The following is a 14853-nucleotide window of genomic DNA, read 5'->3' on the forward strand; positions in this document are numbered from 1 at the left end:
TTGAAGGTACCACCATCTTCCTAGTCCCTCAGGCTCACAATCTAGGTGTCATCCTTGACTTCTCACTCACCGCCCCACCCCCCCATATCTGATCTGTTGCTAAATTCTGTTGATTTTACCTTAACATCCTCTTCTTTCCTCTGATACTGCTGCCACCATCCTTATCATTTTATAACTACTGAAATGGCCTAGTGGTTGGTCTCTCTGTGTCAATTCTCTCCCCACTCCAGTCCATCATTGACTCAGTTGTCAATCTTAAAGTGAAGGTGTGGCCCCCTCCTTCACTCCACCCCAAGTCCCCACTCAATAAATTCCTGCAGCTCCCTTATCATCTCCAGGATCAAATAAAAAACTACCCCACCTCTCCAGAGTCTTCTTATACTTTACACTCTGCCACATACTCTGTCAATGACAACGGCCCCCTTGCTGTTCCTTGAACAAGACATTTCATCTTCTAACTCTGGGCATTTTCACTGGTTGTCCCCCACGTATGGCTTTCTACAGGAAGCCTTACCCGAATTCTTCTTCATTCCAGTTCTCTTCCTTATATTTTGAATATAGCTTGTTTGTGGATGCTTGTTTACAAAGTCTCCTCTATTAGACTGTGAATTACATGAGGGCATGGACTGTCTTTTAATTTTCTTTGTATCTCCAGCTTTTCACACAAAGTAGGTGCCTAATAAATGTTTATTGACTGAAATACTAGACTGGACTGAGCTCTGGCTCAGAATAGGATGTAAATGAAAACAAAATTAACCCCCTCCCCATATTTTTGGGTGGATGGTGGTAGAGAGCAAGAAAGGATACCCAACTAATGAGATTAAAAGAGGTTCTAGAAGGACTGGTTGGTGTTCAAAAGATTAAAGACAAAGATGTAGTTCTAGACCAAGGGTGGGCAAACTACTTCTGCTCAGCCTTTCAGCTAAGGATTTTGAAAAAAAAAGTTTAGAACTAATAAAATTAAAAAATATATATAAAAACCATTATTAGCTCACTGGCCTTACAAAAACAGGAAATCTGTAGGCCATACTTTGCTGATCTCTGTACTACAAAAGAGCCTAACTCCATTTGTTACCCAAGGAATACTAGGGACAACCTTTATAAACTTTTGAAAACCTCTTATTTCTTTGTACTTGTCATTTTCATCTCCTCAATTTCCCCATTGCAGTCAGTTAGAAAAATTCCTTGGAGATCCCAAAAGGAAGATCTTGCTTCAGGGATTGAAGGGCAGGAGAGAAGCTATTCAGAAGAACCTGTTTTATTACCAGGTGTGGGCTACAAACCTAAAGTTGCACAGGAAGTTTTTCCTTTGGAGAACTTGCTCAATGGCCCCATATGTCCAAGGTTGAAGATGCTACCTTACTGTTGAATGAAAGCCATCGGGTAGAAGAGAAAGCAAACTTGGGAGTTCTTGGGCCCTTCTCTTCCTCCTCAGGGTTATTGGTTTTTGTTTTTGTTTTTGTTTTTTTTTTAGGCAATGGGGGTTAAGTGACTTGCCCATGGTCACACAGCTAGTAAGTGTCAAGTGTCTGAGGCCGGATTTGAACTCAGGTACTCCTGAATCCTGGGCCGGTGCTTTAACCACTGCGCCATCTAGCTGCCCCTGAGGGTTATCGTTTGTACACTTGGATTGTTTCTCTTTCAGCCACCATTTTCAGTCTCTCAGTAAAGGAAAGCTTTAATCTCGTATAACTCACTAAGTTTAAAGAAGTATTGGCTTTCTTTTGGAATAGATTTTGATGATCACTGCTGGACTGAGTTAGGAATTTGATTTAGCAATTCTTCCCTAGGACACAAAGTCAGCATTCCGGAATACTGACTGCTGGGTGTCTTCCCTTTACAACCTAAAGGAAGAGTAAGATCCATATTACTGATTACCAAACAATGCTTCAAAATGTAAGAATAAAGGCAGAATCTGGTTCCTTAATACTATGGCAGATACCAGAGTAGGGGCTTTTCAGGTAACCAATACAGAATATTCCCAGAATATCTGAGGTGATTGCAAACTGACTGGATTCTTCTAGGTCAGTCATCTTACAAGGTATCTTAGACAACGTGGTATCTAAGGCTTATTTCTTTTGTTCTTGGATCAGAGGAAGTGACAGTATAGCCTCATAGATCTGGAATGATGCAGTACCCTCCATATGGTTGACAGACACCACAAAAGGCAAAGAGAAAACCAGAATGGGCTGAGGGTGGGGGTCTTTTAACAAGAGAAGAGAAGGCATAGAAGACACAATGGTAGAGTCATTTTAGAGATGGTTGTCCAAACTGGAAGATGATGGTTTTCCATGAAGCTTGAAATCACTTTTAATAGTGAAGTCCTTTCCTGTTATTATTTGTTGTCTCTGAAAGTTTTTAGATCTGTATATGCAACAAGTACTGGGTTAGGACCAGAACATGAAATTGGCCTATTAAGTAGGATTTCCCAAATCCAATGCCATGTGGAAGGCAAAAAGCACCTATGGTGACTTTGTATGGTATCAGTAACACTGGCTAGGGGTTTTATTTTAAACATTTAGATTTTACAGGGATTTTAAAAACACTCGGTTTCATCCATCAGTTTTGATTTGGGAAGCATTTTCTCCATCCCTCCCTGATCCCCCCAAGTGTTAGAAGGAGGAAGGACTAATGAGGGTATTAGACAGGGAATGGGATATGTTAACTGGAAGTTTTTAGCATCAGCCCTTTTACAGCATCCAGTAAACAGGGACACTAATGTCCCCAAAAGTAGCTAAGGATCTGTAGTGCTATCAAGTTTAGGCAGCCAGGGATGACCTCATCAAATGAAATTTATCAACTGGAAGATGGGCTCCCAAAAAGGCAAGGCACTACTCACGGAGAGGCAACAATCAGCAATAACAAGAGAGGTTTCTGGCTCATTTTTTTAAGGCAGATTATTTTGGACTGTTATACATATTCCCTAGCAGCTCATTAAAGAGGAGGGGGACCACACAATATTGTAACAAGCACCACAGAATGATGTTTGTTTGTTTTTTTAATTTAAATTTTTTTTTTTTAGTGAGGCAATTGGGGTTAAGTGACTTGCCCAGGGTCACACAGCTAGTAAGTTTTAAGTGTCTGAGGCTGGATTTGAACTCAGGTACTCCTGACTCCAGGGTCGGTGCTCTATTCACTGCGCCACCTAGCTGCCCCTATGATGTTTTTTAAAATGAAAAAAAAAACAAAAAACAAAAAACAGTGGAGATTGCTCTTGGGAGAATGGGGTTGGGGTAAGAAGGATGGAGAGTAAAATTATCTTCCTCTACTTCTTCTGTCTTGTAAATTCTTCCTTGAACTTTGGGCATGAATTCTTTAAAGAGAGCATGGATGATAAGGACCCAACTGAAGATTGAGGAATAAAAATTTGCTAAAACTCCTACCCAATTAACTTGGGCACTAGCCATTTAAATGTCCTGCTAGCAGTCCTTAGTTAAAAATCATCCAAAACCTAGAGACAAAAACTTGGGCTCAAAATTCTCTAAGTTAATGAAAATGTGGGGATTTAGAGATAGAAATGGAACAATACTTAAGCACTTAAGAAACAATTGAGCCATTCACTCAATTGTCTTTATTTTGTTTTGTTTTTTTGGGTTTTTTTGGTGAGGCAATTGGGGTTAAGTGACTTGCCCAGGGTCACACAGCTAGTAAGTGTTAAGTGTCTGAGGCCATATTTGAACTCAGGTCCTCCTGACTCCAGGGCCCGTGCTCTATCCACTGCGCCACCTAGCTGTCCCAGCATTTAAGAAACAAACACTGGAAACATTTGGGGGCAACTCTGCAACTTTGGCATTTAACAGAGTTTTGTTTAAGGCCAGTGAACATACATAGAAATCAAAGAGAGGAGATCCCACACACCTTTGGAATACCCGAATTTCATCTTTGGGAACTTTGTGCTAATATCACTGAGGAAGAAGAGTGAGTATACTCTAACTAAGAAGGCTTGGGCCTGTTACCCCAGAAATTGAGTCCTAAAAAAAATTACAGTGAGCTACTGTAAGGAAGGTAAAGCTTGTAGGATATGGAGGAGGTTAAAACTGAAAGGGGACCTCACTTTGGAGTCGGGGAAAAAAAATCCCCAAATATTTCTTTTTATATGTAATAGAACTAGGAGGATGAAGACCAGACTACGGTGCTGATGCATTGCTCAGGGGTTGTGAAATTTTGGTGGGAAAAATTGAACAGAATAAACCCACTTGAAAATTCTTTCCTTGCGTTATCTGTGGCCTCACCTGGAGCCCATATGAGCTGGAAAAGGGCCTGTGCGTTTACCATTTGGTTATAAGGCTTATTTCCTCTTGTTTATGAGCAAGGGATGGGAAGACAGGGTAGGGAAGGGATGTCAGCAGGGTTAGTGCCAACAAGAAATGCTGCTATACATACCACCCAGATGCAAGTCGATGATGTCACTGTAATAAGACTCTCCCCAATAGTCTATAACAAGGAATTGGTGAAGAGAGAGTTACTGCATCAAATAACCCTCTTTCCCTCCCCCACCCCCAGTCAAAGTAACATGAAGATAGACACACACACACACACACACACACACACACACAGTGGGAGAGACAGAGCAAGGAACTATGAATCTCTCTATGTTTATTTATGTTCATTCCAATAGTGTACATTAGGGAACTAGGGGAAGGCAGTGATTGGACAGCCAAGGAGTCCTTATCCATGGTGGTTCATGATCTGCTATGAATGTGTTTCTGGTTTATAATACTCCATGAAGAAAATACTGTTGCTGTTGTTTTAAAAAATGTCAGGGTCTGGGGGCAGCTAGGTGGCGCAGTGGATCTCAGACACTTGACACTAGCTGTGTGACCCTGGGCAAGTCACTTAAACCTCATTACCTCATTAAAAAAAATTTTTTTAAATGTCAGGATCTATGGCAGAACAACCTGCAGCATCTCAGAATACAACAGGGGAAAATATGCACATTTTGGGAGGAGAAGACAATATATGAAAGAGACACATCGGCTGGCAAGAAACTAGAGGGGAGAGTTACTTGTGACAACTAAGAATTTGAGAAAGTTCAAGGTGGCTCTACTAGGGAAAGATTTCTCAAAGTCCCTGCACTATGGCTGTTCATTAGGAAGACAATATTACCAGGGTTTCTTCAGTATCCCATTTCTTTCAGGGCCCAGTCCCACGAATTCTTCAAAGAATGTCCAAATCAAGAGAGACTTAAGAAAGTGCAAGGACAGATCAGTACCTTCCATACAGAAGGTACTCAATTATAGAAAAAGTGAATGAGGGGACAGCTAGGTGGCACAGTGGATAAAGCACCAGCCCTGGATTCAGGAGGACCTGAGCTCAAATCTGACCTCAGACACTTGACATTTACTAGCTGTGTGACCCTGGGCAAGTCACTTAACCCCCATTTCCCAGAAAAAAAAAAAGAGAAGGTGAATGAATACTGAAGACCAGTCTAAACTCAATACTGAAGTGATAAAGGAATGGCCTTATAGAAACTTGCAAGGTCACCAATCTCTTATGTTTAATAAGAAGAAAACTAATAACCCCAAGAATTCCCAGAATCACACTCTGGTGTTCAATTCTTTATGGAGCCTATTTTTTCTAGACACACTTGGAGCTAAGGAAACCTTCTTGTTTATCTTGAGACAAAGCCATGATCACTGGCTTAGGAATGGGGCTATTATCTATGAAACTGCTTGCCTTCTCCTTGGATTCTCTGTTCATTCTGAAATGGCCTACAGGATTTCTCTGTGCAACTACAGCCTCCAAATTCTGCTTGCTCTGAGAAACTGGTGTCATGCTTTCCAAAATATCTTCTTCCACGATGCATTTGACTTCAGTGGGCATTTTCATCACCACAAGGCTGTTGTCAAGCCATGGATTTTAGTTTCTCGTATATCCAAGAAGGAAGAATTGGCTGGAGAAAGGAGCCAAAGGAAGACTCAAGAGACTCAGCTGCTGAGGTTGTCCCTCCGGAATTAGAATGGAAGATGATGCATCAGACCAAAATGATGGTACTGTCCAACTTTAAACTTTCACCCCCTCCCCCCACAATCTCCTAATTTGGGTTATGCCATTTTTTTTTTTTTGTGGGGCAATGGGGGTTAAGTGACTTGCCCAGGGTCACACAGCTAGCAAGTGTCAAGTGTCTGAGGTCAGATTTGAACTCAGGTCCTCCTGAATCCAGGGCCGGTGCTTTATCCACTGCGCCACCTAGCCGCCCCCGGGTTATGCCATTTTTATTATCTCATAAGTAAGAGGTCTCCCCTTCAAAGCCAGGGCAGAGATGCAAATAAGTATTAGAGAGCAGAATGTGGTCACTGAGTGACTGTCCAAGGTTAACTCAGTGGTTTCAGATCTGGACCAGGAAAATCGGTATACTCCAGGACCAATATCACAGTGTAATACATGACCTAAGATACCCATTGGTATTCCTGGGTCTACACTTCTCTGTAATGAAACCCAAGGAATCCAGATGAACCAGAACTTTAATATGTACTGAATTGCACAATGGTTTGCCTTATTTATATTCTGCTATTGGTTAAGTTAGCGGATACTTACTTGGTCCTTTTCTCTTGCAGTGCAGGTAAGATTAAAAAAAAAAAAAAAGCCTGATCTCAGGCAGTCTTGGGGAACAACAGAGTGTTAGATAGGGTATAACATGTTGCTATATTTGACCTAGCATAGTGCCTCAGGGGATTGGAGGTGAGGTCTTTAATGAGTCTTTGAAGCCCTGGATCATCATACTCAGCTAAGGGCATCTTCCTTGCAGGAAAGATAGAAACAAACTAGATGGAGCTCAAATGAGCAACAAGAATGATAAAAAAAAATTATATATATATATGTATATATATATATATATATATATATATAAAATGAAGGATAGAGGAATAAGAAAGGAAGTCAACGAGCATAGTTTGAGGAATTTTAATGAATGTCCAGCCTGAGGAATGATAGGTTTAATACAAGAGAAGGAAAACAATAAGCTGATTATTTAGAATAAGAATGGATTTGAAAATTCACTCTTGTGGTGGTAGCTAATGGATTATGAGACATTTTCCCAAGAGAAATACAAAAATTTAAGAGAGGCTTTAAAAAAAGAACATATTGGGGCAGCTAGGTGGTGCAGCAGATAGAGCACAGGCCCTGGAGTCAGGAATACCTGAGTTCAAATCTGGCCTTAGACACTTAACACTTACTAGCTGTGTGACCCTGGACAAGCCACTTAACCCCCAATTACCTTATTAAAAACAAAACATATTTTTGTCTCTCTGGTTTAAATGCTGACCTTCCTGAGGTAGAGGTTCTTCCAGCTGTACAAGTTTATGAAAAATAAAGGGGACACATTATTAGAAAGAATAAAATAGGAAAATTTCAATTAGAATCTTCAGGGAATTTCTATTTTTTTTGGTTCTGGGGGGCGGGGGCACGGATTACATATAAAGAGACTGCAAGACTGAAGGGGTTTTTAAAGCAGAGCCTTAGTGTAATTATAATGTAGACAGCAGATGCTTTAAAGGAAGAAGCTAATATACTAAGAGTTTTAACAAGAGGCCTCAGGATTTTTTGACTGAGGAGGGAAGGAATATCTCAAACTAGAGGAATACACTAACCTTGAAATATAAATCCTGACTCTTAAGTTATTATTCATTTTGATTATTCACCGTCAGATTCACTAATTGCTTTTTACCTTGTTAAAAGGAATCTACAGGAGGAAGTGAGGAGGGGCAAAAAAGGGTACTTTCCTCACCAGGTGGCAGAGGGGAAAAACTGTAGCATCACAGAGGAAGTGGCCTGTTTTGTGGCCAAGTATCAGCTGGAGGTTATTTGTGGTTGGCCTCATCACCCTTGAGGAACAGAGAAGCAGGTTTTTGTCCAGGAGGCCAAGAAAGAATGAGTTAGTCAAGCCAAAGCAGAGGGCAATGAAGGCACCATCTTGACTCACAGGAGGAGCCCGAGTTCTTGTTATTGAAAGTCTGCATTAACTGCATCTTCATTTAACCTCCTGGTGGGGAAAGTACTTGTCTAGCTGTGAGACTTTCTAAACCGTGCTATGCGGCAGATCACCCAGGGTTCCGGAGCTCTGTGCCTTATTTTGTAGCTTGGGTTTCACATCGGGTGAAGCCAGCGACTCAGAAATGGAAAAGACTTGGTTAGGTTCCTTTGCCCTTCCACCCTCAGAGGGTGAATGATTAGAATTTGGAGTAGGCAGCTGCCTATTGCTAGGCCCTTCTGCTTCCTAGCAAATGAAGGTTTGCCACTTTGTGAGGCTACCGTGATAAGCACAGTCACAAATAGCAACCCAATCCCTCAGCTCAGACAAATCCCAGCCAGTCAGGCAGATTAGTTCAAGAATATGTAAGCAGTTGCCCAGGAATACCCTCTGTTTCTCAAGCAAGATGGCAATCCCGTGATCTGGCTGCCTCTGCTCTAAAGGCTCAGGCGGGTTCTAGGAACAGAGCTCACTGATGAATAATCCTGATTTGAAATTTGGGGCTCTCCTCTGCCCCTTCAGGCATGGCTATGGTTCTGCTCCCTACAAATCATACACCAGCATGTTCACTCTTAAGTCACCTCTTCCCTCTCTGCGTTATTAGAACCCTTAATATCAGACACCTGTCCTTGGCCATTAGGTCCAGGATCTCAAATCAACAAGACATCGATTTGCAGACTAATGATAATGATCTGTGGGGTTGGCTGGGTAGGAAAATACAGGGCAAATCTGAGGCAATGGGTTTTCTCTCTAGTCAATGTCATGACCAAGGTTGGCAACAAGAGCTCTGGGGGAAAATGTACCCAGCTTTAATTGGCACAGCCTGAGGGCAAGGCTACTGAGAAGAAAGGATATGGGGTGCCTATGCAGACCAGTTCTGTGATGGTTCCTTGTCGTATGGTCTCCCTTCTCTTGTGACCCTCGACACACTAGAGAAAACAAGACAGCTTCATTTTCTGTTACTTCTTTTTTAAAACCATGAGACAAGGAAGGAGCAAGATGTCTTAGTAAAGATCAGTGCCCACTCATAAGCAGGTGAAATGGGTTAGCATTCACTCCCCAGAGACTGGGAAGCTTCACACTGGGGCCAATGAATAGGTCCATACCTTGGGGCAGACCAAGAAAAGGACAATTCTCTTCCCTGAGCAAGCAAGAACCTACAGAAACTTGGGGATAAAGAGAATCTAGCAAATACTGTTGGGAAATAGAACTGAGTTCCAGGTAAGGGGAAATTATCCTATCATCACAGGAGTTTTCTTCCAATGTTGCTAGTGTCCCTTGTAGAATAAAACCAGAGATTTTTACTGTGGGGGAAAGGAGGGAGAGATGTTTTACAAAACCCACAAAACAACCAACCCAGACTAAGACAGTACCTGCTTCACCACGGAGAGCTTTTTCCACAGCAACTCCTCTCTCCTCTAGTTGCCTCTGCTTCTCTTCCACCTGCTCCAGCTGTCGTTGGATAATCTGCCAGGGGCCAAGAAAAAATCAGTATGCATCTCTCTTTCTTTCCTGTCTCCTAGTACTGAGGGAGAAAACCAAATTGCATAAATACAAAATGAGTAATAACTGGCCAGGCAAATAGAAAAACAAAAGGATCTAATGCTAATGGGGATAGAAGTTTCACATGAGTTTGCCATCACCAAGGTTTCTTTTGCAAAAATGTCATAAGCATATTGCTCCTATCCATAACATCATTATAGTTACAGCCTTCTGGACTTACCTATCTCATCCTCTAATGTTTTTCAGAATTGCTACTGGAATGTGTAAACAGTATAACAACACAAACAAGTCTGTTTTGTTTAGAATAGGTCACATTTGGCTTAAGCAGGTAGAAGATTTATTTGGAGGAGAGAAAAAATTATTTGGTATTAGAAAAAACCTAACCAAAGAAGAATGATAAAAAGAATTAGGATTATTTAGTTTGGAGGAGAGAAAACTAAGTGGTTAAAGTCTTAGTATCAATAAATAAAGAAAACAAAGAAAAATTATTATTCATATTTTAAAAATTTCATTAGCTACTCAATTCTTTTGAGAAACGTAAGTCTAAAATGGAAATTAACAACATTTCCTATCTGTCTGGCAAAGTTAGGGCAGGAAATTTGCAAGATTGGGTTGCTGGCTAATCAGCACTTACATCAAGATCCATAGGTATGGCAATTCTTTTTGGTACAAAACTTGCTAGCTTTTTTTGGATGATCCAGCCAGGCTTAGAACTTTATGAAAACTTTAACTTGGACCTCTTTATTAATAGCTCTACAAAGTAGGAATATTTGGGGCAGTATAAATTCAGGGTTTTCTGACGAATGCAAACAGAACTGGGGAGCTATCTCTCAAATTACTGAGAAAGTCAGGGAGACAAAGCTCAGAGTTTGACTCCTGCTCTATATACTTAGGTGCTGCTGTTTTTTTAAGTTCAAATGTGATTTTATTGGGGGTAGGGAGCTCTCAGAGAGGGGACAACCTTGATGAACAGAGATTAACAAGGGTTCTGCAATTTATAATAGTTTTGGCTACGGAGGGGCTGGGTCTGAGCCACACAGCCAGCTTGTGCCAGAGGACTTGGATTCGTATACCCTTGACCTGCAGTCACCATGCCATGTTGCCGTTGCCCTTCTGCTCTTTACTGTTCATCTTCAGGGCACCCTAGGAATCTCACAGAATGATTAACAGATAAGGAAGCATGTCTGAAGTGTGAAGACCACAGTGTGCTAGATTCTATACGGAGCATGCATCCTCATAGTCACTCCTAAGCTGGAGGGCATTACCTGGGCTCTATGTAATCTCTTGAGCTCTTCCTGCTTGGCTTGTCTCCGAGCTGCCTTCTGTACTCGCCTGGTCAGTTTGGCGTTCAGCTCCTCCTCTGTGTAGGTCCTCTGCTGCAAGGAAATGGAAGAGAGTTTTCTATCAGGTAGATGTAGGCTAAGGCAAACAGACAGCTGAGGAGAGGAGGGGGAGACCCCATCCCGAAGGACGGAGTTCTTCCTTGTTGGAAGATGAACAATTGTCTTTCCACAGTGGTGCTCACAGTGCAGGGGGTGATGCTTTCTGATAGAGACAGAAGACAGGTGTGGCGCAGATTCCTAAATAAAATTTCTCTTTTGTTAGGGTTGCAGCATGGCCTTTGAGGATTTATAGGTCATACATCTTTTATTATGTGGTAAGGACAGTGAACAAAGCGGAATTGGTTGCAGGTGAATTAAAGGGACATCTCTTTTCCTAAAGAAGAAATCTACTTACATATGTCTACACATTTTATGTAATTAAAAAAATATAGCCTTGCGTATGTGTGTGCACACGCATGTGTGTATATGTGTATATCCATACATATATGTAGATATACACATGCACACACATGCATGTGTGTATCTATATCTATATAGATATAGACACACACACAATCTTGCCATAATGTTTTTCTAGTACACGCCGTCTAAGAAGTACACAGAAAAGATAAGAACGACAATCTGTATCCTTAACTTTTTTTGGGTCAGATCTGTGATTTCATTTGCAAGGGGGAAACCCAATAAGGAAATCCCCCCTACCAAAAACAGACTGGCACCTGCTCTGCAACTTGTAGTCTGAGGGAGCTGCCTGAAGTTCCTGAGAGATTAAGTAATTTGCAGTATCACATAGCCAGAATATGTCAGAAATGGGACTTGTTCACTCAGGTCTTCCTTCCATGCATGCTCTCCTTTATAACCTTTGTTATCTGTTTCAAAACCCAATTGCACAACATGCAATTCTTTTCAAATTTGTTTTAAGGAGATTCATTTTTGAGGTGGGTAGTACTGAATGGGTAGCTGAGTACTGGGCCTCAAATCAAGAAGACTTCCTGAGTTCAAATCTGGCCTCAGACACTTACTAGCTTGGGCAAGTTGCTTAACTTTGTTTGCCTCAATTTCCTCATCTGTAAAATGAGCTGGAGAAGCAAAACCCCAGAAAGGGTCACAAAGAGTCAGACATGACTAAAAAAAGGCCAAACAAAAGTACTGGGTGGATTCTATTTTAAATTTGGGAAATAATATTCAAATTCAAACTTTCCATATAGTGTAATCAATTACGGTTTTAAAAAGGAACTAGAGTGGTTTGGAGTTAAGTTTCGGGTTTACACAGAGGCCCCAATCTGAAGTTGTTTTATCCTTTATGGTCACCAAAGGGCTATCAGAGGGGATGAGAAAGGGGAAAGAGCAACTCCCTAATCTCAGAGCAACTACACTGGTGGAAATGCCACTGTAGGTCTACATATGGAAGTCATTAGGGTTAAGTGGGAGTCAAAGATGGTTTGTATGGACCCTTCAACAAGTATAGAAGGAAAGTGAACCAAATTGGAAATTAGAATTTTACATAGAATGTTCTCGTCATTACATTTCAGAAAGCAAAAAGAGAGGGAGAGGAAAAGAATTTTTAAATTCAAGAAACAAATTATAATATGAGTTACATACTCTCTTCTCTATAGGATTGACATTAGGTAGCATTTAGGAAATGCTATCAATTATATCGTCACTTGAAATAGCCTGTGTCTTGTCCACTCACAATGGGGTTTACAAATCCCCAAGATGAAGGCAAGCAAGTCATGGCTGATGCCTCTGCACTGAGAGCCACATTCCCCTCCATGTAGAGCCAAATGATCACATGCATCCTAATCAGCCAAATGGTAGGATTCTACTTTTTTAAAATAACATATCTAAAGGAAATTCTGCTGCCTCTGTTGGCTTACATTCCATGCACGTATGGTCAGGGTTAGTGAAGATGTGGCTGTGGAGTCAGGCATGGTGGGCTGGGCTGGTTAATAACACAGATGCATGCAATGGCCAGCCAATGGGAATGGAGATACTACCTTTGATGAAAATGATCTCTTGAATGCCAAGACGTGTGGTACATAAATCGACTTTAAATTGGATACAGAAAACAAACAAAACAGTAACAATAACAATAATTAAAAATAAATTAATTTGAAAAGAACACACAGAAATGGAGCAAAATCAGTTAGATGCTTAAAACACACAGGACTAAAATGAATTTTTAAAAATGTTACACAAGACTTCATGAATGATGAGCTTGGTGAGGTATACAAAAACTTAATGGATGCTATCTATTCCAAAGCCTCTGGCGGTAGCATCTCAATAAACTCTAGTTTTGCCAAGAAGATTTTCCCTTTCACCTCACCTCCCCGCTCCCCACCATGATACAGCTCTTTTTTCAGAAAACTGTTTAAAGTACCTCCATGTAAAATATCATCTCTTTCTCCCAACATCTATATACTTTAGGTTATCTACATAAGTTATTACACATACGGCAACAGATATACTTTGGAATATTCACTAAAACATCTGAATTTGGCAAGAGAGTTTCTTGCCTGTAAAATACCAAAAGTTACTGCCCTATGGATGCAGGGGAGGGGCAGCAGAGTGCTGATAGGGAACCTGAAAAATTTCCCCAAAGATTTCACCTGTTAAGAGAATTTCAGATCTCATATAAGCCAATTCACATTTAACATCTTTCTCATTGTCAATTATTATTCACATAATAATCATCATAGTCATCACATATATAATGTTTTAAGGCTTATAAAGCATTTTCTTCATGTAGTGAGGAATATTTGATTTCTCCTCAAACCTAATTGGAGTTAATCAAGTAAGGGGTTGTTAAGAGAGATAAAGAGGTATTAATGTGAAGTGTCTATATGTTAACAGCCATTTCTAAAGGATGAAAGTCTTTTCAATTGGAAGGGAAGCTGCTGGTTGAATAAAGATTGGCTACTCCATGGGGACCCTGCAAATCTTGAAACAGTTCTAGAATTTGAGGCAGGAAGTAGCCCTGTGGACTAAGGCACCATATTCAGCAGGGTGCAGTTCAGAGTTAAACAGTTAGAGGCAGAGAGCAGAAACACACTCTCCAGAGGGAAAGATGTAGACAAGACAGCATTCAAGATGAAGCAGCTTCAAGTAGTGTGAAACTTGGCAGCAGAGAAAAGAGCTAACCATGGATACAAGGGAGATTTAGCCCTGACAGTTAGTAGATGAGCTCTGAAAAGGACCAAGCCCCAGGGAACCTAGCTGAATGACCTAGCCTGCACAGATGCTGCAATGAGGAGGGAGTAGAATGAGGATACCACCAGAAGAGAAAGGACATTGATTCCTTGCAGTACCAGAGACATGAGTTGCCCTAGCCATGTGTTCTCTCCACTATAGCACTACTCTTACCATTCTGTGTATTTGTGCCCAAGGTTTATTAAGGAGAGGGAGAATAGACACTGTTTTTTTTTTTTTTAGTGAGGCAATTGGGGTTAAGTGACTTGCCCAGGGTCACACAGCTAGTGAGTGTTAAGTGTCTGAGGCCGGATTTGAACTCAGGTACTCCTGATTCCAGGGCCAGTGCTCTATCCACTGTGCCACCTAGCTGCCCCAATAGACACTGTTCTTAAGCCATTTTAGTATATGCCTTTGCATATGAGCACCAGGGGCTATGTTACTCATAAGCTGTAGTTTTTGGAGTGTGGTCCTGCCTGGTCTGAATCTCAACACTCTGTATAAGTCACCTTCTGGGAAAGCAATCCTGTGAAGGAGACAGTGCAAATATTGCTCTCCTCATTTTATAGCTGCGAATGAGATTTAGAAAAATGATATTATTTAAAATAAACAAAAACAAAAATAAAAATAAAGTGACAGTAGACAACACTAAAAAAAATGATATTATTTGCCCAGAGTTGTGAAGCTAGTAACTATAAGAACTAAGTCTCGAATCTAAGTCTTGTGATTCTAAGGATGCACAAAGGAATGAATGCTGCATTTGGAGTTAATGCACCTAGGTTCACATACTAGCTCTGTGACTTAATATCTCTGACTTCAGGCAAGTGGTTTAAATTCTCTAAGCCTCAGTTC

The 14853-nt window shown here is 40.9% G+C and overlaps 1 protein-coding gene across 13 annotated transcripts in view; it reads right to left on the reverse strand.

Annotated features, from left to right (window-relative positions):
• The window catches only part of MICAL3 (microtubule associated monooxygenase, calponin and LIM domain containing 3), a 283173-nt gene that overhangs the window by 15712 nt on the left and 252608 nt on the right, over positions 1–14853 (reverse strand). For 10 of the 13 annotated variants that reach the window (XM_043966737.1, XM_043966729.1, XM_043966726.1 and 7 more), the window contains 3 exons: positions 10738–10848; positions 9343–9436; positions 4384–4434 (listed from right to left, as the gene is read on the reverse strand). In XM_043966737.1, the coding sequence (XP_043822672.1) occupies positions 4384–4434; positions 9343–9436; positions 10738–10848 (256 nt within the window). The remainder of the gene's footprint in view (positions 1–4383; positions 4435–9342; positions 9437–10737; positions 10849–14853) is intronic. The other 3 variants (XM_043966738.1, XM_043966733.1, XM_043966730.1) reach the window with 1 other exon arrangement.

Source organism: Dromiciops gliroides, chromosome 5 (assembly GCF_019393635.1).
Source record: "Dromiciops gliroides isolate mDroGli1 chromosome 5, mDroGli1.pri, whole genome shotgun sequence".
NCBI classification, from domain to species: Eukaryota; Metazoa; Chordata; class Mammalia; order Microbiotheria; family Microbiotheriidae; genus Dromiciops; species Dromiciops gliroides.